This window comes from Armigeres subalbatus, chromosome 2 (genome assembly GCF_024139115.2).
Source record: "Armigeres subalbatus isolate Guangzhou_Male chromosome 2, GZ_Asu_2, whole genome shotgun sequence".
Taxonomy (NCBI): domain Eukaryota; kingdom Metazoa; phylum Arthropoda; class Insecta; order Diptera; family Culicidae; genus Armigeres; species Armigeres subalbatus.
The window spans coordinates 417645587-417668350 of NC_085140.1; the positions used below are offsets into that span (position 1 = coordinate 417645587).

At 40.8% G+C, this 22764-nt stretch overlaps 2 protein-coding genes and 1 non-coding gene across 3 annotated transcripts; 2 read left to right on the plus strand and 1 right to left on the minus strand.

Moving 5' to 3' along the window:
• Positions 1–217: 217 nt before the first annotated feature.
• LOC134213418 (splicing factor 45) lies at positions 218–2695 on the plus strand. Its single transcript, XM_062692460.1, has 4 exons — positions 218–455; positions 531–1051; positions 1116–1419; positions 2294–2695. Exons 1-4 carry the CDS (start codon positions 309–311, stop codon positions 2564–2566), a joined length of 1245 nt encoding a protein of 414 aa, XP_062548444.1. The 5' UTR covers positions 218–308; the 3' UTR covers positions 2567–2695.
• LOC134213417 (E3 ubiquitin-protein ligase RNF123) lies at positions 2682–19258 on the minus strand. The gene is made up of 11 exons (XM_062692459.1): positions 18903–19258; positions 18582–18825; positions 17288–18478; positions 16374–16686; positions 16227–16317; positions 15804–16167; positions 4509–5276; positions 4247–4435; positions 3693–4188; positions 3457–3634; positions 2682–3130 (listed from the first exon to the last, which is right to left on the minus strand). The coding sequence occupies exons 1-11, from the start codon at positions 19001–19003 to the stop codon at positions 2920–2922; spliced, it is 4146 nt and encodes a 1381-aa protein (XP_062548443.1). The 5' UTR covers positions 19004–19258; the 3' UTR covers positions 2682–2919.
• Positions 19259–19846: 588 nt separating this feature from the next.
• Positions 19847–19918, plus strand: Trnaq-uug (transfer RNA glutamine (anticodon UUG)). Its single transcript has one exon. It is a non-coding gene; the product is annotated as a tRNA-Gln (tRNA).
• The last annotated feature ends 2846 nt before the right edge of the window (positions 19919–22764 follow it).

Here is a 22764-nt window from a genome sequence, read left to right on the forward strand (position 1 = left end):
TCGTTTCGCACGACGACAGCGGTGGCTCGGGTGTCGGAAACAAAAGAACGGTGACGTCAAACTCACACCTCATGAATGAAATTTGGTGTGAGTTTGACGTCAGCAATCAGCTGATCAGAAATGTTTACACTTTTTGAGCTACTAATACGAACAAAAGGCACGCTCAACCGGACCTGTATAAAATAAATGACATTGGTACGCAGCCGCAGCCATCAATCACAAACAAAAATAAATGTCAGCAAAGTTGAGTGCATTCATCGTATTTCCATCAGGAAAATCCACAATTAATTAGTAAATTTTAAATAAAAATGGCCCTTTACGACGATTTGGACACTAAGCAGGGTCCCGATAAAGTCGCTGGCTGGTCCTCCGGTATCAAGTTGCTCCAAACTCAACTTCAAGTGAAGAAAGCGGCACAACCAACCATTCAGCCGAAGAATGTCTTGAGGAAACATGTAAGTCTTTTGGCAGGATTTTTATCAGCAGTAATATAAGTTTAACAAATATCTTTGAAAATTATTGTTTTTTAGGCTTTAACGCCGGTAGTTAATCTTAAAGCGAAAAAGGAGAATATTGATCTTTTTGGATTACTTCCAAGTAGCAGTCAGATATCAGTGGACAAACCGATCACGGTCACAACATCCATCCCCACCAGTAGTGGAAGCGGTGGAGATGCCTATAGCTGGGACGTTATTGACGAGTACAACCCACTATGGCCAAACGAGTACGAAAAGTTAACCAAGGATCGGAAAGCGAAAGAACCGCCAAAGCAGCCGATGAACAATTACGGTGGACGCAACAGACGCGAATACAAACGAGGTTTAAATATGAACAAAATGCATGGTGGTGGTGGAGCCGGCGGTGGCGGGGGTGGAGGAGTCGGAGGCGGAGGCAACGATGATGGTCCCGGAGGGAAGAAAAGTGGATTCGCCGGGCGTCCATCGTCGGATGATGAAGAAGAGTTCCGACCAGGGTTGGCGTCTTCCGGTGCGGCGATTGCCCCGCCGGCGTCTTTACAGGAATCAGTCGCACAAATTCCGGATGGATCGAAGTACGTACGAGTGGTTTTGTTTGTTAAATTAATAGATTTCTGAAGGGAGATATTTTAATTGTAGAATACCTAATCTTACTGCTTACGGAGGAAGCTCAGTTGCTGCCAAGATTATGGCCAAATACGGTTTCAGAGATGGCCAGGGATTGGGTAAGCAGGAGCAAGGCATGTCCATGGCTTTGCAGGTTGAAAAGACATCTAAACGAGGGGGGCGTATTGTGCACGAGAAGGACATCAGCATGCCTCCGCCGGGTGAGATTCCAGCTGGTGCAGGAGCGTCGACCTCGGCGGCACAGGCTTCGTCGTTTGCATCGGAACCGTCGATAACGGAAATCATGAAATCGCCGAGTAAAGTTGTGCTACTAAGGGTGAGTATCTGAAAATTACAGGACATGAATAAGGATTAAGGTGACATGTGAATTGCTGGCATCGACAATTCTATCAGGAACCGATTAAGGATTTCAAATTAGAAAAAGGTTGACCATAAAATAGGGGCTGAGAAAGAAGATGGTAAAATTTGTTCTCGCCTTTATTGATTTCTAGTACATATGCTTCAATTTATGTAGGGGAAAAGACGGCTTTGGCAGGTTTTGATCAGGGGGGTTTTTGTCGACCGAATTTGATTAAATTTGGCCACAATATTCTTTGATATGCAAAGAATGTTTGAGCCAAATTTGAGCATAATCAGTTATAAAAAAAACCCCTGACAATAATAGAACAAATCCTGCCAAAGCCGTCATTTCCCCCACCTATATTATAATATTTAAAGATGTTTTTCGGAATATTTTTTGAAGCCGTGCGAAAATAATATTAACCAAAACGATCGTTACAAAGTTCGATCAAATAACGAAATAATGATGGGACGTTTTTGATTACTTATGAATGAACAAAATGTCGGACTGTAGAATACCTATTTACAATGACGAGTGTTTGAATATATGTATTACGTATATTTTTTACTGTCATTTATTTGTGACGTTTGTGGACGATTCGTTGTTATTTCTTTTTATGTAATGTTGGGTAAATTATGGTACAAGGCTCGATGCTTACGTAGCGTCTTTTCGATGCCGCTGAAAAAATGTGCAAAAACCCAACGCAAAAACATATGCACGATCCATTTGATGCAAGGTTTTGACAGCACTTAGGTTGGAACTTTTTAAAAACGAATTCGACATAAGGCATTTGCGTGGACGCAGCTCGCCCACAACAGAAGTTACGGATTATCAATACAACCATTTGCAGAACATGGTCGGGCCTGGCGACGTGGACGACGAATTGGAACCGGAAGTCAAAGACGAGTGCAACACCAAGTACGGCGACGTAGTCACTGTGGTGATCCATGAGATTCCGAAAGTAGTGCCGGAAGAAACAGTTCGCATTTTTGTCGAGTTCAAGCGAATGGAAAGCGCCATCAAAGCCGTTGTGGATCTAAATGGTAGGTTCTTCGGTGGACGGCAAGTTCGAGCAGGTTTCTACAATCAGGAGCGATTCGACAGTATGGACCTTGATGGTTGAGCGAAGAAGTGTTTGAGAATGGGAGTGATTGGTGGTATAATAAACAATTTGTGTACTACAATGATTTTATGTTCTTTCCAGTATATTTTTCCAGAATACACAAGCAGAAAATAAAATAATGTGTAAAAATGTCTTTCGAATAAAATTTACAATAATATCACTAACTATGAATAAGATGGGATAGGAATTGAATACTAATGATGGACCTTCTGCAGTAGCTACTTGAGGTTTATGACTAGATTTTTCAGAAAGCGAATACTCTTCAAAACATCTTTGATTATTTAAATTTTTGTCATGATGGAGCAAAAGCGTGTCTTAGCTAAAACTGGCAATAATTGGGATTATGTAATATTTTACAGCCGAGGGCTTCCACTAGGTCCATCGCCTTCGTCTACTGCTTGCGAAACATCATCCGTCTGCGATGAGCCGCTAGTCGTCGATAAAACTTTTAATGGGAGGCTGCTCTCGTAAATTACCGCTCCATCTATACGCACTACCTTCGAAATTGCCAGCTTGCAGTAGAAACACTGTTTGTTGTTCATTAAATGTTGGATTATACAATTCCTAAAAAAATATTTATATAAAAAATTAGAAGAAGAGCTGAAACTGTGTCAAATAAAAAGTAGAGTTGCTATTATTAAAATAAGAGCTAATATGTATATTATAATATTTGCTGTACATTTTAAATTCAAAAGCATCAACTTTATTTGTCTACGACCACAGTGTTAGATGGACTAATATTTGCTAAAACACTTGTTTTTATGAAAGGATTTTTAACCGAGCTGAAAAATTGGCACTTTCATGCAAAATTTTGTAAAGTACAATAACTAACTTCATTCATAGGATACAGTTATTTAAAAAAACTACAAAGGTTCGGGCGGTACACTTACTCGCAAGACTGATGCTGACAGGGATCAAAAACGGCCGAGTTTTGCTTGGCATAGCAGATGGGACATAGTGAATCCTCCGACAAAACAGTAATTTCCGATAGGAGAGTTTGGCGCAATTGAAGGATTTCTATCAGTCGACGAACCTTGTTCAATTCTTCTTTAGTAACATGACTCGGATCTAGAAAGTGTGAGACAGTAACTACAAAATTTCCCCAATCAAAATAATCAAAACTTACAATCAGCCATGTTAAACTTGATTATCGGTGGATCCGGAACGATCTCTTTTACACCGATCATTGCCCGAAAAGGCGATGGCACCCTAACCTCATTCGTGAGCGGGTCGATGTGAGCCCTCATTTTCGGATCGAAATTGCCCCTGGGAGCTTGTTGACTAGAGGCCGCTATCGGAGTTTTAATCTCCCCCAAGGCAAACTCCAAACTAGTGATGTGGAAACTGGTATCCGTTAGTAAGTGCTTTGATATGCGAGGAATCTTCGTGGCATTAAAATCAGAAGTACTGTTTCCGCTACTTGTTTCAATGCTACTAGCGCTGGTACCATTGCTATTATCATCATCCAACAGTTCGTTCTTCATCAACGCCAGGAGAATACCGATCGCGGCGCTGATAATGGAAAAATGGGTCACATTGCTCAAATCTGGCAGGCAAAGGTCCATCACGTGTTGGAAACACCCGGGAGGAATAGTCACTCGAGATAACACTTGGATTGCGAGCTGTTTGATGGAGTACATATTTGAGCAGAGCTTACTTTAGATTATTAACTTCACTTACTTGACAAATCCTTCCCAAAATAATCTCGCTATTAGCTCTCGATGCATCATGCAGCAACCCCGGCGTTATGGTCAGTATCATCTCGAGGGCACGCATTAACGAAACGGTCAGCTCAAAGCACATCGAACAAATTTTCAGTTGCTTCGTTTCGATCACTTGTTGTTCATCACGTTGTGACACATTTTGAATCTAAGCGCCAGAAAAGAAGCATCAATAACCTTGAGAGAATAGAGTTAATTGTGGATTACTGATGTTAGCTTACATCTTGCAGAATGTGAATAAACTCCGAGAAGGCCCAATTCAGCTGGGATAGTACTGAGTTCAGGAACGTTGTGCAATAGGGTTCATCATTGCTGAGAATATCGCTGATCATCTTTTGAAAGTGTCTTGAAGGACAAGCAGGTGCAATCAGATGTAGCAACCCGGTGTGGGACCCATTCTTCGCTCTACTTCGATACAGTCCTAGTGATCGTTCTACATGTTGGCCTGCTTGCCACACACATGGTGGACGAGATTCTCTGTATCCAAACCCATCTCCCAACCAGAATCTTAGTAGAAGCCAGTTACTTTGACCCCAGGCTCGATTCTCGTAGGGTCGCAGCAGTGCTCGCACAAAGGCTTGCTGGCTCTTGGGAGAGGCTTGCTCCAAAGCACGAATTCCCGCCTGATGACAAGTGAGCGATCCCAATGCCTGGATCAACGCGTCCTTACATGAAGCAAGAATCACTCGCGAATCTGCGAGATGCAACGCTAAAAAGTCAGCCGCCGAATTGATTAGCAGACTGTCGGCCGATAGATCATGTTGGATGCCGGTGTCATGGTAGCTGAAATCCAAAATGGTGTCCAGTAGTACGGGAATAACGTTGATGTAGGTTTCCGGAAGGAAAGAGAATAGAACGTCTTCTTCGCTGAATTGTCGTAACGTTTCGAACACGATGCCCATAAGCCAGCAGAGCAACGACCTGCGATGCGTTCCCAGTGCCACCGAACGGTACCATGCTTGTTTTCGGGCTAGTTCCATGGATCTTTTCTGGAATGAGAATTGGATTATAGAATTAATAAAGCTGTGATAAATTCTCTAGGTTTAAAGTTAACAAGGTTGTATGCCATGCTCCAGAAAACCGATCCCCAAAATCTGTTCCCCAAAATGGCATTTCCTAGAACCATTCTCCGGAATGCCATTCCCCAGAACGATTCATTATCTAGAATGATATTCCTCAGAATACACCATACGGAAAATATTCTTCAGAAGACTCGCACTTATTTTCGCCATAACCCGATTCCACCGTATGATTTTTGTACGACAATTTATACTGGAGAAGGATCACAAACCTTTATTAGCTAATTTTGGTTCCAAGAAAGGCATTCAGTATATCTAGCCAACAGAAAGTGAGAACAGAAAGATTCGGTTATGTTGATATCCTGTCTCGTCTGATCAGCACTCACGTCTGTCCGAATGAAGAGTACTTTACCGCATCGACTGAACTGGAAGACATCGTTAATCAATTAGTGGAAGCGCTACCAGTCACGTTCAAAATGATTCAAGCAGGAACACAGTCGGATGCAGTATTGAAGCAGGTTAAGCAGTTTGTTAAGACAGAATTGCCGTCAAATCAGTCCAAAATCAGCGATCCACAGCTTTAACAGTTTTACCAGCGTCGGGGCAGTTTAGCCATTGTCACCGATTGCCTCACTTTCACTTATAGGGAACGACTGGTTATTCCATCAAAATTTCGAGATCGAGTTCTAAGAGTCCTACACAAAGGACACCCTGGAATATAAAGAATGCGGTCCATAGCATATAACCAGGCCTGGTAGCGGGTCACTTTTTAGTGACTTGGTCACTTTTTTCGGGCAAGTCACTAAAAAGTCTCTTTTTTCGACCTCAAGTCACTAAAGTCACTTTTTCTCGAAAAAAGTCACTTTTTTCAACTATTTTGAAACTATTGACTATGATTTTTGAATGAAGCATTATGTAGCCATCGAATGATGCTTTGTTCATGGCGGAAATGAAATTACGGATCTTGGGAAAATGATTGCTCTAAAACTTCGCCAGCCATTTTACTCGCTGCTCTTATTGACATTTCACCAGTAGCTAATTGAAGTAAAACACCTTCAGAATTTATAAATTGGTATATGGTCATGCAAGCAGGAGGCCTGGATTTTTTGGATTTTTTTAACTATCAGGCTTTCTACAGTAATGGAAGGTGGGAGACTAGATTCCTGGAGAGACTTGATCCCTTGGGAGACTTGAGCGTATTTTTCTAATAAATTCTCTAGACAAATGATCGTTATGTGGCGAGTTATTTTTCGGATTGGCAATTTTATTTACTCTATTATTTACTGTGTTTTGTCCAGGCTTGTAAAATGTCATCTGCATGTCATTTGACTAATTTGTTCCTAACTTTCTTTAGAAGCAAAATTTCTTCCATAATTTTGAATGTACTCATAACGCTTGAGTAGGGTTATATTTTTGTCCAAGGGTACATTGCTCTAAGTATAACATCAAAGGCTGGAGAGTGAAAACTCTCCAAAATGTCACGTGTCATTTGACATAATGTCATTTGAATGACATTTTGCCTCCCACGCCCCAGATTACATATTTACAGCAAAGTCTCGTTAGACAAAGTTGTAGGCCCATTTAACCGCTATAAGTTCGTCATACAACATGAATTGATAGCTATCTTCTGAAAAAAGTTCTGGGAAAATTATACAAACGAATGCAAATGACATTTTACAACGTTTTGTCCCTCCTGAAGATTTTTTAGTGGCCACGAAAAATTTGAACAACTCCTCCCAACAATGACCAAATGCTATCATTTTTTACAGCACAAAGCCATAAGTATGCTAAATTGTCCGTACTGATATAAAATCCTGCATTCAATTATAATTTCAGGATATTTGGATTTTTAGTTGTTGCCCCAATATGAGGAGACTTGATCTCTCATTAGTCACACATAAAATTGGCGAAAAAATTCAAGAAAATATAAATTGTGCTAAAGCGGATAATTTGTAGATATAGATGTAATGAAGGATTTGCTCGAAAAAATATTTATTGAGTAGATATCATTTAAAGGGGATTAGGACTCCCCAATTTTGAAGATTCCATGCGCTGTCGAATTCCATAGCAAAAATCATTCATGAATACGCACAGCAAGTTGAAAAATCTGCGTATTTTGGAGGAAAAATATTTAAAAGTTCAGAGAGCACTTTTCTACTTTCATTAAAGCAAGTTCTTGGAGAAGGAACAATACCCTCCGAATATTTTCAAATTCGACTTTTGAAAGCACTCCAAAAAATCAATTATGTATCAATAACAACAACAGTTGCATAACAGCAACATCATGCATCCGTGAAGCTAAATTATACATTTCATTCGTGCTTAGAATGATAGGACCGTAACTGCATCAATTCATTGCTCTTCGTCGATGTTATCTTTTTATCAATGCAGCGAATTGCGGTAGTTGGCCGAAGATTGAATGGTTTGGTGTGATAAAAGATGATTGCACCAGACGCAGCAATCACGATTGTAACTTTGGAAACAGTTGAGCTATTAACGAAACAAATCGATTAAGAGAAAACGATTAATACCCTGATGTTTTGGTAAAATAAAAATATTTATTTTTAAATCGAAATAATGATATTTGCATCTATGATTGTACAGCAATCGAGGGAAGATACATTAAATATGTAAGGGATCCTCAAAGTAATTTTGCTGCAAGAACATGAGAAAATTAAAGCCGTTTTTTCCTCCCAATATCCACTTCGCTCAATGTTTTAGAATTTTCCAATTAAGATGATAATTTATACATTTTAAATGGCATAAATGTAAAAGTTTCCAATATGAAATATTGTGATTTTTTTAGATTTTGTTAGATTTGTTAGCTTTTGATAACGAGCATTTAATTCCAGGCTCGTTGTTTCGTTTTGTACCAAAACGATCCGTACTGTTGTTTCTTTCGCATTAACAAAATTCCCTGGCACATATGACAAATCTGCAACTTTTTTAAGTAGGTATTCAGCTAATCCAGTGATCGTAATTTTCACTCATTCTCACGAGAAGAGAATATTTCTTCACCCAGATTTTTGCCGAGAAATCATTTTTCGGGAAGAAACACAGATCTTGTAAGTGATAACCTTGTTTCGTTCACTTTCGTGGCGCAGTCATTTGATTTGCTAGCAGGACTACTCATAATTTTGAGTAATCCTGGTTTTGACTGATATTTAGTAAAGTTTCCGTGGGATAAAAAAAGAGCGGCCAATACAATTTTACTTAGTAGCTGATCACTACTCGAGTTGATAAAAGTTAGCTTGCTTGATTTTCGTTTCTCTGCTGGATTCGTTATGAGAGAGTGGTGAGTGAAAGATGTTCTCCGCCACAAATTACGAAAAAAGATTCTTTTTCGGCAAAAGATATTTTAGTTACCAGAGAAACATTGTCGCTGTCGTCGCTGTCCGGAACATCTTTTGCTGGCGAGGATAGGGGATCTAAATGTCAATGAAGGAAAAATACATACGATTTGGCAGTTAGGTAACACACATGTTTCGGACAGCAGAACAAAGGGAACCGAAGCGACAATCTTTATCTTGTAACTAAAATATCTTTTTTTTTTTACCCAAAAGCTCTTGAATTCGTCTCATCAAACTTGCAAGTGAAACTAAAAGTCACTATTTGATCACTTTTTCTGCAACTGAAAGTCACTATTTGGTCCCTTTTTTCGTCAGCTTTGGTCACTAAAGTCACTATTTTGAGCGGCATTGGTCGCTACCAGCCCTGCATATAACTACGTTTATTGGCCTGGAAATGACGAGCACATCAATCATCGTGTTCGCAGGTGCGTAGAATGTTCGAGAGCAGCCAATACCAACGGTAAAACCAACATGGAATCTTGGCCTACACCAGAAAAACCTTGGCAGCGGATTCATGCAGACTATGCTGGACGATTCGACGGTAATTACTATTTGATTGTTGTCGACGCACTCACTAAGTGGCCAGAAGTCATCTCTACCAAACGTATTACAACGTCCGCTACAGTGGCCATGTCCCGTGAGATCTTTTCCAGGGGGAGGTACTGCCGGAAACAGCCATGACCTGACAGGAATTGTGTCAGATGGAAGCGAACTTCTCCATGGGGCCTCCCCACCCAGCTCGATATGTTCGGTATCAGTCGGTGGGATGGGTCCACCTACCATCCACCTACGCTGCCATCTGGCAACCGAAGTCAACTCGAGTGCCACGAAGCTCGAAACACTCCTCGTCTTTCCGGATGACCAGCCCGATTGGCATCATGCTCGCAATTAAGCAGGCTGCATCGTGTGATATCGTGAGGTAGGCAGATATCACTTTGAAGCACATCAAGCGGTACGTGCTCTCCAGCTTCCGCAGGTAACTGGTTACCCCCAAAGCTCTCGCCCAGGACGTACCGCCGTACCTAAGAATAGATACGACAACGCCTGACAGTAGCCTACGTCTACTGGCACACACACACCGCACAACTGTTGGACATCATCCTCGATAATGCCGCAACATCAGTCGAAGTCCCCTTGCACACATAATTGACATGGCTGGCGAAGGTCAGCTTGTCGTCTTTTACGATTCCAAGGAGCTTCAAACTCCGCTTTGATGCGATCGCGACTTCACCCACATAAATTACTGCATTTTGAACCGAATTGCGGTTGTTGACGATAGCCACCTCCATCTTATGTTGAGCGAGCTCTAGGCCTCTAGCGCTCATCTAATCCGCCACCGTGCTGATAGCGTGTGCTGCGGTCAGTTCTACATCGAGAATCGATCTAACACCGATCTTAACACCAGGAGGAAACTTTAGCTTTAGAGCCCCGTTATACGTAAGGTTCCATAATACCGGGCCCAGTATTGAAACTTGCGGAACTCCTGCGGTAATAGGAACGCTTCTCTGACCGACATCGGTCTCGTGTAATTGGGTCCTAAAATGAAGAACCGATATTCGACTTTATTTCCGGGAACGATGAAGTTAATCATCCTGAACGCGTCAGTTTTTCTATTGACTCAAAAATTGAAAGAAACATTGTTTAATTTGAAATTTGAAAATAGATGAAAAATGCTTCCTTGACATTTTCGGTCTTGTTTGAAGTAAGGATTCAAACGCACTAGCAAAACACCGCAGGGCGCTTGACTCAACCTTTGACAGTTAATATATGGGCCTGACGTTTTAGGCTTATGGTTGATTCGTTCTGAAATGTTGCACAGGCCAATTTTTGCCTCAAAATGTATTAAACATAAAAATATTATTTTTAATGTTTTAGACTTTTACCAGATTTTTTATAACATCGGTCCAAGTATGTTTGACCGATGCACTATCGTTTGCAACCATAAACGAGGTAGGGCTTTAGGACCCAATAGTACAAGGTTCTGGAAATAGCTTTTCAAAATCCGGTACAGGCCCACCGGCAGGCTAAGCCGGTGTATTAAGAGTGCGATGGCATCCCAGCTTGCGCTGTTAAATGCGTTCTTCACCAAGTGTCACTAACGCGCAGTATCGAATACTTCGCCTTTTCTGTTGTATCGCTATCTCGGCAGTCTTTACCACCGAGTTAATAGCGCCCAACGTGGCATTACCCTTGCGCAAACCGAACCGATTGCTTGACAGCCCGTTTGTACCCACTGAGTACGGGGTCAGCTTGTTGAGGATGATCCTCCCTAACAACTTGCCCGTCGTGTCTATAAGTCAGATTAGTCTATAAGCCTTCTCCCGGCCTTCGGCAACAACACCAATTTCTGCCTTTTCCATCTTTCGGGGAATCTACAGTCTACACTCATCAAGGCATCCCTGCATAGCTATCCTCAACATGTTCGGGTTCGCTATGATTGCTGCCTTGAGTGCGCTGTGCACATACTGGCGCAGATGAGGCACTTCGGTGCCTTATCGCATTCCTGCGCCTTGTGCCCTTCCTCACCACAACGACGACACAGGTTGCTACGGTCTGGGCCCTTAGTCCAGTAATCTAAGGTAGGCCAAAGGAACCGCCTCTTAGGCGTACAGAGGTCTTCTCGACTTCTGTACCGCACTGGTCTCTGACGGCAAAGACGACGTCGTCCGCGTTCGTGACCTCGTGCACTGGAGGGTCACTTCCGTCCCCAACGACCTCACCTCGACGTCGTCACCCAAGACCTCTTGGGCCAGCTTCCTGTAGTCAGTCCCACTAGCCTGCGCTCCGCATTTCAGAACCAAGATCATTTCACCGGTCTTGGTGTGTCTGATGCTTCGCACGTCCTGACCCAGCGCCGAAAGCTTTTCGGCCGCCCGCATCGATTGAAGGACTTCAGCGTACTTTTGCTTATCAGTTTTTACCAACAAGGCCTCGCCTCTGTCCTTAGCTTTCTTTGCGGGTCGAGATGCGTTCGACTTTCACTTTGCCCTTATGATCAACTGCCAGGGATTTTCGGTCCCTTGTGCCAATGGCACAGGCCGGTTGGTACCCTCTTGCGGTCCGGCGACTTGCCTCTGGTTGGTGCCTTTCGCCTTTTTGGGCCGAGAAGTCACCTTCTCGGGTCGACGCCCTTCGGGCTCCTCTGCTCCCCGATCTGCTTCGTCCATACGACGTTTGGCATGAAACGCACCATCTATGGGCTATGGTGGTCATCCATTGAGTGCATTCACCATTACCGCGACAGTAACCACGCCGCGTTTTTTTTAATTGTTTGTAAATGCTTGTTTGTGGGACGACCTACATTGTGTTTTTTTATGATGATTCTCCGGCGACGAATAAAGAAAACTTTGCTTGATCTGAACTTTTTTGAAGGAACTCCTGAAGGAAACTCCTAAAGAATTCCTGCAATTTTGAATAGAATATCCGAAGATGTCCCAAGAGAAACATTCCAAAGAAATCCCCAAAGGCTTTCCCAGTTTATTGCTTAACTAGACGATAAAATAAAATTAAAAGTTCGTAATGTTTAAAACTGCCTAAAATAAGCAAAGAAAGAACTTAAGCATCAATTGTTATTATCTCTTCAGTTTCAAAATTAGTGACGGTCGCCTTTAGTAAAAACAACGTTTTTACTAAATTATTCGTTTATCTGATTAACCTGCTTTTATAATGAAAACCACTTCTATGAATATTACAGGGTGTCGACTACCTGGAAAAACCTGGAAAGTCAGGGAAAGTCAGGGAATTTCATTTTGGACCTGGAATGTCAGGGAAAGTCAGGGAATTTTAATTGAGGTCAGGGAAAAAAAATCACAAAACCCAATATTGAAAATTTATAGTGATTTTTTATTAATTCGAACAATATACTAAACTTACTTATGACAATGAAACTCTGAATTAATTTTAATCCATTGAAAAAGGACCAATCAAGGTACTGAAACGTCGGATCATAATTAATATAACGTTTTAGCTGTTCATCAGACTTCATAGCCGATAAACAATACTTCGAGGCAGTTACAGTCGAAAACCACTTCGACTATCAAGCTATAAAGCTTATTTTTGGGTGTGGCCGTTGGCAGTCTCTAGACTAAAAGTCTACTCCGGACCCTTTTCATGTTCCCCATGGTAATAGAGTTTGTTTCTATTAATCTCTAAGCAATAACAGCCACGTCCCAAAGCCACGTTGCTCAAATGGTCACTGTTGAGACCTGATCCATATTGTCCCCTTTAATATTAGATTATTTAGATGGTGTGGTTTTGTGTCGGAGTTGATTTGATTTTTTTTTGCAGTTTCCTTATTATTAGCGTTTGAGTCATGTTCCCATCAACCAAGAAGTTCTGGAAGTTTGTTCAAATACTTAATCATCAATCGCGAGAGCAATTCCTTATCAAACTATGTTGTTGTATTTATGATATAGGAAAAATTCATTAAATGCGATCTATCTTGATAAATTCCAATTGCTGATTAGTAACCAACTCTAATGAAAAACCTAATATATCACATTACCTATTGAAGAAAATGTAACGCCCAAATATATCTAGTGAAAGCAGTCGAAACTGAATCAAATGGCTGAAATAGGGCATAGTTCAGAGCCGTTCAACAAACAATCACCAAACATGTTCAACCTACAACCAACAACTAGATATTTGGAAGCTTGTTAAAAGAAAACGCCGAATAGTATCTTTGTAGACCTGTGACGGCACTCCACAGTATCGGCATCATCTTCAAACAAGATTCTGTAGGTAACGTTTTAAAAACATTTCGTGAACTTCCATTTGATGACGGGCTTATAAAGTCATTAGACGATCCTCACGTCCTTAGGTGGACAAATTAATGGTCATGTAGAGAGAATGTTAACGGATAACAGCAACATACGGTCTACCTCATGAACGTAGGTGGCGATGTTTTCAATTAAACGTTACTCGATACTCCAAAATCATGCTCGGACGCAAGAGGAAGAAAAAATTGTTGTCAATAATAATGTTTCAGTTTCACATTCACAGCTTTTTATGTTTATAAAACAACTTTATCAGGAAATATTCTGGTTGATCTTTGAAAATTTTCTCCAGAAATTAATTCAGAATTCTCACTGAAACATAAAAAAAAATCTCAAAGGATTTAAACAAGCTGCCTCGATAGTTTTTATCCTGAAGCTCCTCGATGGATGTTCAGTAGATTTTTTCAAAAGGTCCGCTCCAAAAACTTGGTAGATTGTATGGTGTTTACTCAAATTTGAATTGAATGTCTTCGTGAAGGGATTCATATAAAAAATATGCCAAGGAGTCTTTGTTGCAGTTGTCTGCTTTTCTATAAATAAAGCAATACTGAAACTCCAAGACCATTTTTGAAAAACGACATAAAACCAATCAAATAAATGGAGTAGGTGTAGCTCCCCTTAGCATTTACGACTAGTTATGCCACTAATCCATAATCACGACCTAATATTCTATGCATATTTTGGATGGGACCATTGCTTTACGACCTGAGTGTATTCAGATCAAAATATTGAAAGTATTTCAGTGGTTAGAATATTTTGCTGTGCTTACTGTAAGTGCTGCATAGATTTATGTGAGCTTGTAGGTATTGGTCTGTAACTTCTTTTAGAAGTCCAAAAACTCCACAGAGTGTGAATAAGAATTCTATACTTGAGAGCCAGTGGAGGTTTCTCGGTGTTCATGAAAATACCTAATCCGTAAAAATTTTAACGGCATTAGAAGGATATCTAGAAACATCTGACTGTTTGGAAAGAATTCATAAGTTGTGTCAAAAGATTTCACACAAATTTCCTGAATAATAAGGAAAACTTCAACGATTTGAAGTAGTCCGTCAATAGTCTTGGAGGTCTATTGCGATTCCAGGGAGTCCGTGAGAATTCCCAATGGTAGATTAAGGCACCAGAAAAGTTATAACTTTAATTGGAGCCAATTTTAGAAAGATGTGGATTATGAAAATCTTTCAGGAGTTCTGCGCATTTACTTGAAACTATGTGAACGACAAGAACTACCTACGATATTCTAAAAATCCTTAATGTTCTGTTTCTAGAAGTTATTAGGCTTCCAGTAGCTCAGGAACTCATATGGATTTCAAGGATTCACACATGAAGAGATTTTCATACGCTTCTAGGAATTGAAAAAAAAATATTTCTCATACCTGGAATTCTTAGAGGAATGGTCTGGAAAGTCAGGGAAAGTCAGGGAATTTGATTCTTAAATTTGAGTCGACACCCTGTATTAGTTTGGAGCTGTCCATATACCACGTGGACAGGTTTTGGCCAGTTTAAGATACCCCCTTCCCCCGCGTGGACAATTGCTCATATAAATTTTCAAAAATTTGTATGAACCTTGGACACTTACCCTCCTCCCCCAAAATTGTCGACGTGGAATATGGATCGCCCCTTTCCTATTTACCCTTTAAATTTATTTATATCTTATTTCAAAAAAATATCTGCAACATGTATAACACAAAACCGTGCTTCGAAATGTTAAGTGTTTAATCAACGTAAACCTGAAAAAAACTGAAAAAATCTGGAACTTTCTATTTTGAAAGTGAGTTGACACCCTGTGTACGAGAACGGCAAAAATATAACGGTTAGACAAAATCCTTATTGAGCATGAGCATAATGACCGTGCATTTCGTAGTTGCTGAAATGATTGACCAGAACGATCGCAAATGCATAGATAACTGGATGTAAGCATGGAATTTGCTCTCTAACCTCAATGTACACAGTCCGAGAGATCTAGTATTTTAAATGGTGGGTAACAGCACGTCCTCACGGCCTATCGGGGATGGGAAGGAATTGATAATACAATCACGCGTCCAATGCAAGCCGTAAACACCTCTGCATTCGCCACGAGCTCATGCGTAATTTTGATGGAATATGGGGGTTAGGTTCTATGACAGAGGTTCGTATTGGTTAACGGGTTGCCAATGTAATAGTTATGAAACGGTGATGAGTAGCTATTCTAATTGGATGCCAAGTTACCTGCAAAAACTAGTCAAGTTGTAGACATATGATAGAAGATGGAAGCGTTATGAAAGCCCATTTACAGTTCTAGCGATTGGTAGAATATGATAAATATATGTAAAGATACAACGTAACAGAAATGGAGCGGGCAAAAACATGCTGATACCTTAATGATGAACACTCACCGCGAATATACTGTTCCGCTGCCCAAAGCGTGCGCCCAGCTCCTCCATTAGCTCTTCGTGAGCTTTGCTGAATCCAACCGCACTCGTGCGCTTCAGTTCCTCAAGATTGTGCACCACATCGTCGCAGTTGGTTTTCGTTTCCAGCAGGATGTCCGACAAATGGCAAATGTTGTCTCGCAAATCGGCAATCATGACGACATACTTGTGCGCTACCGAATAGTAGAAGATCACTGCACAGTCCAACAGCTCGCAAATCGACTGTGCTTCATCCATATGGCCGGCGTTTATTGGTCCATTGGTGCCGCCCGGGCGGCTCGATCCAAGGGACGGCTCCCCTGTCTGGTGTTGCACCTCAGAGGCGGTGCTAGAAATGTTCGAAATTAAATAAATGATTCAAACCTAAGAGGTATAGAGAATGCTCACTTGGAGGCAGCTCTTGATATAAGTGAATATGTAGTGTTGGGCCCTCCGGATACGAGGAAAATTGCGGAATCCAAAAATGCATTGAAGGCGGCTAAAATAGGTTTAAATCTACGTACACAACTTCTAAAGCAACACGAAAATGAATACCTATCTCATTCCTTAAATCGGACTGCTGATCGACCGCCGCCAAACTGGAGTGGTCTTCGCCAAGTCTTTCAATCAGCTGCTGTCGAAAGTGTTTTTTGAGATAGGACAAAACACCTCCGATGCGGTCTATGTTTGTATACCGGAAAGTACCATCGTAAAAATATCGATAGTCAATGAAGGGATGCAGAGATGATGTGGACGATGAGACGATGGACGATGACACCTCTTCATCCCAGAGGGTACGAGCGACATCAAGCAACGTGCAAAGAAATGAGAGACCAATAGCAGGTTGCGTCGAAGATGAATAAAGACCCTGGAATATACAATTGATAGGTCATGAATGACAATTGATAAAGCATTATGCCCATACCATAAAGGAAACTGGAAGTTAACGAAACATTGGAATATCAAATCCAATTTACTTAATAAAATTTAACATTGTAGAATTATGCGTAGACGGACAATAGAATGGGACCTTAATCATTTGCCATCGTCATTTGTCACCAGACACCGATAGCAAATGAAATTCGGGAGCGGAAGTGGAACTTGGTCGGTGACATCTATCATAGGGACGGAAGCGAATTTTATAAACAAGCGTTTAATCCCAATACAGGCATACCCAGAGGTTCCTAGTAGCTTAGACTCCACAAAGAAGTTTAAGGCGATAGCAGACAATCGCCTAGGATGAAAATTTTTCAAGTCGGCTTCTACACCAGTCGGAGTGCGCAGGACCGATAAGTAAGCGCAATTTATGGCTTACATTTGCACAAGACGACAGAATAAAATAAAACAAAGGATTTGAAAATATACGACATAAAACGTGCTTGAAAAAGCATGCACAACTGTTAATATGTAGGTGAAAACATCCTTATCTGAATTCATCCTACGTGACCGAGTAAAAGCGACAATCTTACCCTCATCTCGGCATTATTATCCATTACAAACTTCCGCAACTTCGCCATAAAAATCTTCCGGCTCGCAGGCGTGCTGCCGTCCTCTCCGTCACGGTTGTTGAGCAAAATGTGTATCAGATTTTTCTGCAGCGTGTAAAGCACGCCGGTGTGCGCTTTGAGCTTTTCGCATGCGGTCAGGTAGGCCTGTTTCGATCCTCCCAAACCCTCCGTCCAGATGGCATCATCCGGAAGGAGTTGCTCTAGTGTCGATTCATCGGGTGGCTTCGTGTACAGGAACAGAGGTAGGCAGTTTTTCTTGAAGAACTTAAATTCTAGAAGATACTTTCTGGTTTGTGGATGCTGGCAAATGCACGTCAAAATAACGATGATTTTTCGTTGTTTTTCATATTCTAGATCTACTGGTGTTTCCTTGTAAGTGTTGGCAAGAAAGTTGAGCAATTTTTTCAAGAAAAGTTTGATTTCCTCCAGTTCTAAATAAGTCCACAATAGTGTGAGAAATGTACCCAATGTACTTTCTGGAGAACCTGGCTGGATGGGAGATTCGTTTTTGGTGTTGCTTCTTAGTACGCACATACTTTTCATATATTTGAACACCTTGTCTTCAACTACATAAGAATTGCCCAGTAAAGGGGCAATTCGTTCGATCAACATCGAGGCAATCAACATGTATAAGGATTCAACTGATAAGCAAGCACTATTAGAAGCTGGCGAATCCTGATCATTCCGAGTGTGTCGTGAAATCCCTCCAGCGAGATTTACAATATACTTGAGAAGGCATTCTGCCTGGTACAAAAGGACACTTGGGGCCTCTTGCAAGCACCGATAACCTTCGACAGGATATTTCAATGGGGAGCCACCAAAATTGGCAGTGAGGCTATCATTGAATGCTAGGGACACTGCGGGATACAACGCCAACCCTGGTCCTCTTTCAATATCCTTGAAAGCTTCTCCTAGCGCACCACCATTACGGTAGTATTCTATTCGCCCTTCGTCCATATCCAAACAGATACCAAACACGTCACCGGATCTCCAAAATGGTCCATATTTCTGCGTGCAAACATGCCATATCCGTTGTTTGCTGCCATCTAGACCGTAGCTGTATCGAGTGTCACCAACTCCTGTGTCTTGGGTGAACTTACAGTGTGCAGAGCACCATCCAATTTGCATCACACCTTTAGACCGAAGTTGAACCTAAAATCAATAAAAAAAATATTTATGTTTCACATCAGACTAATTTTCTTAATTGGCTAGAACCACGCCCTGACATGAAACAAATTTATCGTCGCATTCATACCTCGTACATCCATCTTCCAGAGTACACACAGCAGTTGGCCTTCACCGTAGAGAAAGCATTTTGCGACTGCAATGTTAATTTGTCCTTAGACACCAGAATTGAACCATCCTCTGTAGCATCGAATACGGTCCGCTTCGGACCAAGCCGCCCTGTAACAGTCCCGTCCGCCAAATCACCGCCATCATCCGGAAAAGTATGATTCTGCAGCTTTTCCGCCAGCCAGGATTCGATGTCCGTCAGATACCTTTATTGGAACATAAAAGGGGGAAAACTTATTTTCATTGTAATAATGATTGCAACCATCAAGGTCACTGAACTTACCCCGACAACAAAGAAGAGGAATCGACATTGTCGTCAAAGTCCGTCGCCGTTATCGGACACTCCCCACCAAAAACGCTGGACAGTACACCCGCAAAGTCCATCGTGCCGTCGAAACTTAGTCACACCAATTACATTTTCACCAATTTAATATAAAATTTGACAACTTTTGATTGCCAGGTCTTGACACAAACACACGACAAGAGGTCACAGATGTTAATGAATGAAAATGTTGAAAAGAGTACTACTCCGGTCGAGACGCGATGAATGCGGGAGGGGTTGGAGAAGTACGGCACCTGCGTGCTGCGCGTACGGTAGTTTACCGTTATCCACAACACCAGTTTGTTTACGAATTGAGCAAAACGCATGTGATGAAACCGGCATGAAAACAGCGAAAACAGTGACTAGCTGTGTTGCTGAAATTATCAGAACGTCCATATTTTAGTACAGTGCAATTTTTCAAAGGCAAAAAACTGAATCTTATTAGATGCGTGCGGGCCGTGATGCATTATTATATCGATAAGCTTCTAAAATGAATAAAACGTATACGTTTATGACGATGTTAACATAAAATAATAACGTTTCTGGTGTTTATCAAGTGCATATTTTATCTCAAAGTTTTATGTTTATAATGTTTGTGTCATGGTTTTGTGTTTATAATGTTTGCTTCAATTTGTTATAATATGTTATTTATGTGTTTTTCTCTTCGAAAGTTTTCGATCAATTATATTATGTTGATTGTTTCACCTATACTTGTTTGAAACTTATTTGATCAAACAGCATAATTGGAATATTTGAAATTACACACATTGCGTTTGGCGCATTTTTGAGTTGGTGAAGCTTGGCGTGCAAAACGTTACTTTATTTAGTACATTCATTTAGCTTGCCTAATACAACGAAAAAGCTTTTTATTTTATGAAAGTCTCTAACAGCCTGTATTGCATATAGGTTCCATGGTGTAACGGTTAGCACTCAGGACTTTGAATCCTGCGATCCGAGTTCAAATCTCGGTGGAACCTCGTTTTTGGCAAATTTTTACTTATTTTTATCCTATTATACCACCCACTTACTATACCTCCGATTTTATCACGTTTCCGACCCGATTTTATCATCTCAAAAAAAAATTTATTGTTCTTTTTATGTTTGTAAATAAATACCGAAAAAAAAAAAAAGATTTTCATGAAATAACTTTCACCGTCTGTGGTTTATTATGAATCATTTCTGAGTAACTGTCAAGAATTTTGTAAGCCTTTTCGACAAGAAATTATGGGTTCCATTCACGTATTTTGTTTTCCCAAAATTTCATTGAGGCATAAATTGATTCATATTTGTGAAACAAAATTATTTTTTCTTTTTCTATTTTGTCACATTTCCTATTTTATCACCCCAAAATTCACCAAGAGGGTGATAAAATCTGGATATTACTGTATTGCCTCTTTTGGTACAATCGCATGTCCACTCCTGACAGAGTACCTCACCAGCTGGAATATCTGTATCAACGCGGCGGAGACCCCTGCAGGTCATCATCTTCCACCAGTCGAAACCCCCAAAGCATGTTCTGCCTGTGGAAATGCAAAATGACTCAATGTCACAACAGTGAAATGGGCCAATCTTGCTGGAATATCCTGGTTTGACCCTAGACTTCAAGACATCATAGACATCAAGCCTAATTTACGAAAACAGGTTGACAAGTTATGCTCCTCGTGATCGAATACGGCATGTCGGTCTGGGAGAAGTGCGCCAAAACCAACCATCTCAAATTACAACGGGTGCAAAACATCTGAGGTCCACCGCCTGGCCGGGATCGAAACATTACATAAACGCCTTGGTAAGCACAAGGTTCAGGATCCGTTGATTAGCTACCGACCAAACAATAATTCGAGAGATAGTCTCCAACTAGGTTTATCAAATTGTTTTATTTGTAAATATTAGTGTACATATTAGAGTGGGGCTTTTTTTAATTCAATGATTTTCCGAAGCCATTCTGGGTTCCAAAAAGAATTTGGGCCCGATTGTTTGCTTCCTCGCTTTCCGCATCGCGTTAGAAGTTTGTATGGAAATTAGTATGGGAAAACGTATTTTTTTTTTGCATTTTCACTTCTAGAGGTTTCAGTTCATCGTAAACCAAGTGGCACATAGTATTAAAGTATAACCCAAAGAATGCCGATAAACTTTGCTGAAGAATGTTCGTTACTGGAACGTCCACGAAAATAGTTATAATGCTTCGAAGATTGATTGTTCAAACCATATGCAAAAAATCATTTATTCTGCCACCTGCCAGTACTGCCAAACTACGTGACCAACCGTCTGTCTGAACCTTATAGACTCGGAAACTACTGAACCGATCGGCGTGAAAATTTGTATGCAGAGGTTTTGGAGCCGGGGAAGGTTCTTAAGATGGTTCGAGACCCCTCCCCGCTCTGGAAAAGGGGGCTCCCATACAAATGAAACTGAAATTTCTGAATAACTCGAGAACTAATCAGAGAATAAATCAATTTTATGGAACGTACACACGGTCAAGCAGTTTGACCAACATTGACTCCACCTCTCGTTTATTCAAACATCCATCAAGTTTTACCAACAGCGACATGAACAATCAATTTATTCGACCAACAATATCACACACGAACGACCGAAGCGCCAACTTGAGCACCAACCATCAAAAAATATATGAGGGTTTGTGCAACTTCACTACAAATGCTCAAACATGTTCGGCGAACCTTGACTCCACCCCCGGCAACTCAAACCAAAATCAAACCGTTTTAATTTTTTCCAACCGAGCCGCCAACTGCCAAAAGGTTGTTCGAACAACTTCAAACACGTTCAAACAAAGCAGCAACCGAAGCGTTTTCTGAGGGGTGGAGTCAAAGTTCGTCAAACTGCTTGACTGGTGTGTACGCTGCATTACACTCTAACTTTCACCTACTCAGTGACAGAGTAAAATAGTATTGCTCTCTCTATCTATCCCACAGAAATTTTACTCAATTTCCGTCAAAAGCAGGATTACTCATAGTTTTGAGTTGTCCTGCACGCTTAAAATCAATAACACAGAGATGTGTTTGCTTCACACAAAACGGACCTAATGCAGAACATCCCCTAGATGAGCGACAGTTTCACAGGCACAAAAATGCCTCGTACGGTCGTGATAACGGTCCTTTTCAACATGTAAACGTTTGTACAGATTCCTTGTTTCATGAAGAACCAAATACTGCTGAAAATATTGAAATCCAAGCTTCAATAAAACCACACGAGCTATTTTTGTGGCTGTGTAACTGTCGCTCATCTAGGTGTTGTTCTGCATTAGGTCCGTTTTGTGTGAAGCAAACATATCTCTGTGTTATTGATTTTAAGCGTGTGCTTTTGACGGAAATTGAGTAAAATTTCTGTGGGATAGAAAGAGAGAGCAATAGGGTATCCAATCATGGTTTGAACTAGTGAAAAGCGTATCATGGTTTGAACCATTTTCAGTATACCATCTCATTGGCAGGAAATGAACCTAAAACAGTATGAATGGCATATTTAGGTATACTGGAAGTGATAGAGTTTATTTAAACATTCGTACATATTGTTTAAGTAATAAAATAAAGCGATTTAAAAACGTCCTGAATTTGCGCTAAATCCCCCCACCAGTGGCATAATTTCAAAAAGCTCGTAAAGGACACATTTTATGACACAGAAGTGAGATCAATATACCAAAAGAACGCTATTTTTATCTGTAATCGATTGACATCAACATACAATTGAGAAACAGTTTTAAATAGTTAAAATAGTAACATTTATACAAGGTAAAAACTGATCATGGTTTGAACTAAATTCGTATCATGGTTTGAACTTGTAAATGCAGTCATGTTCTGCTGCTGTCCGC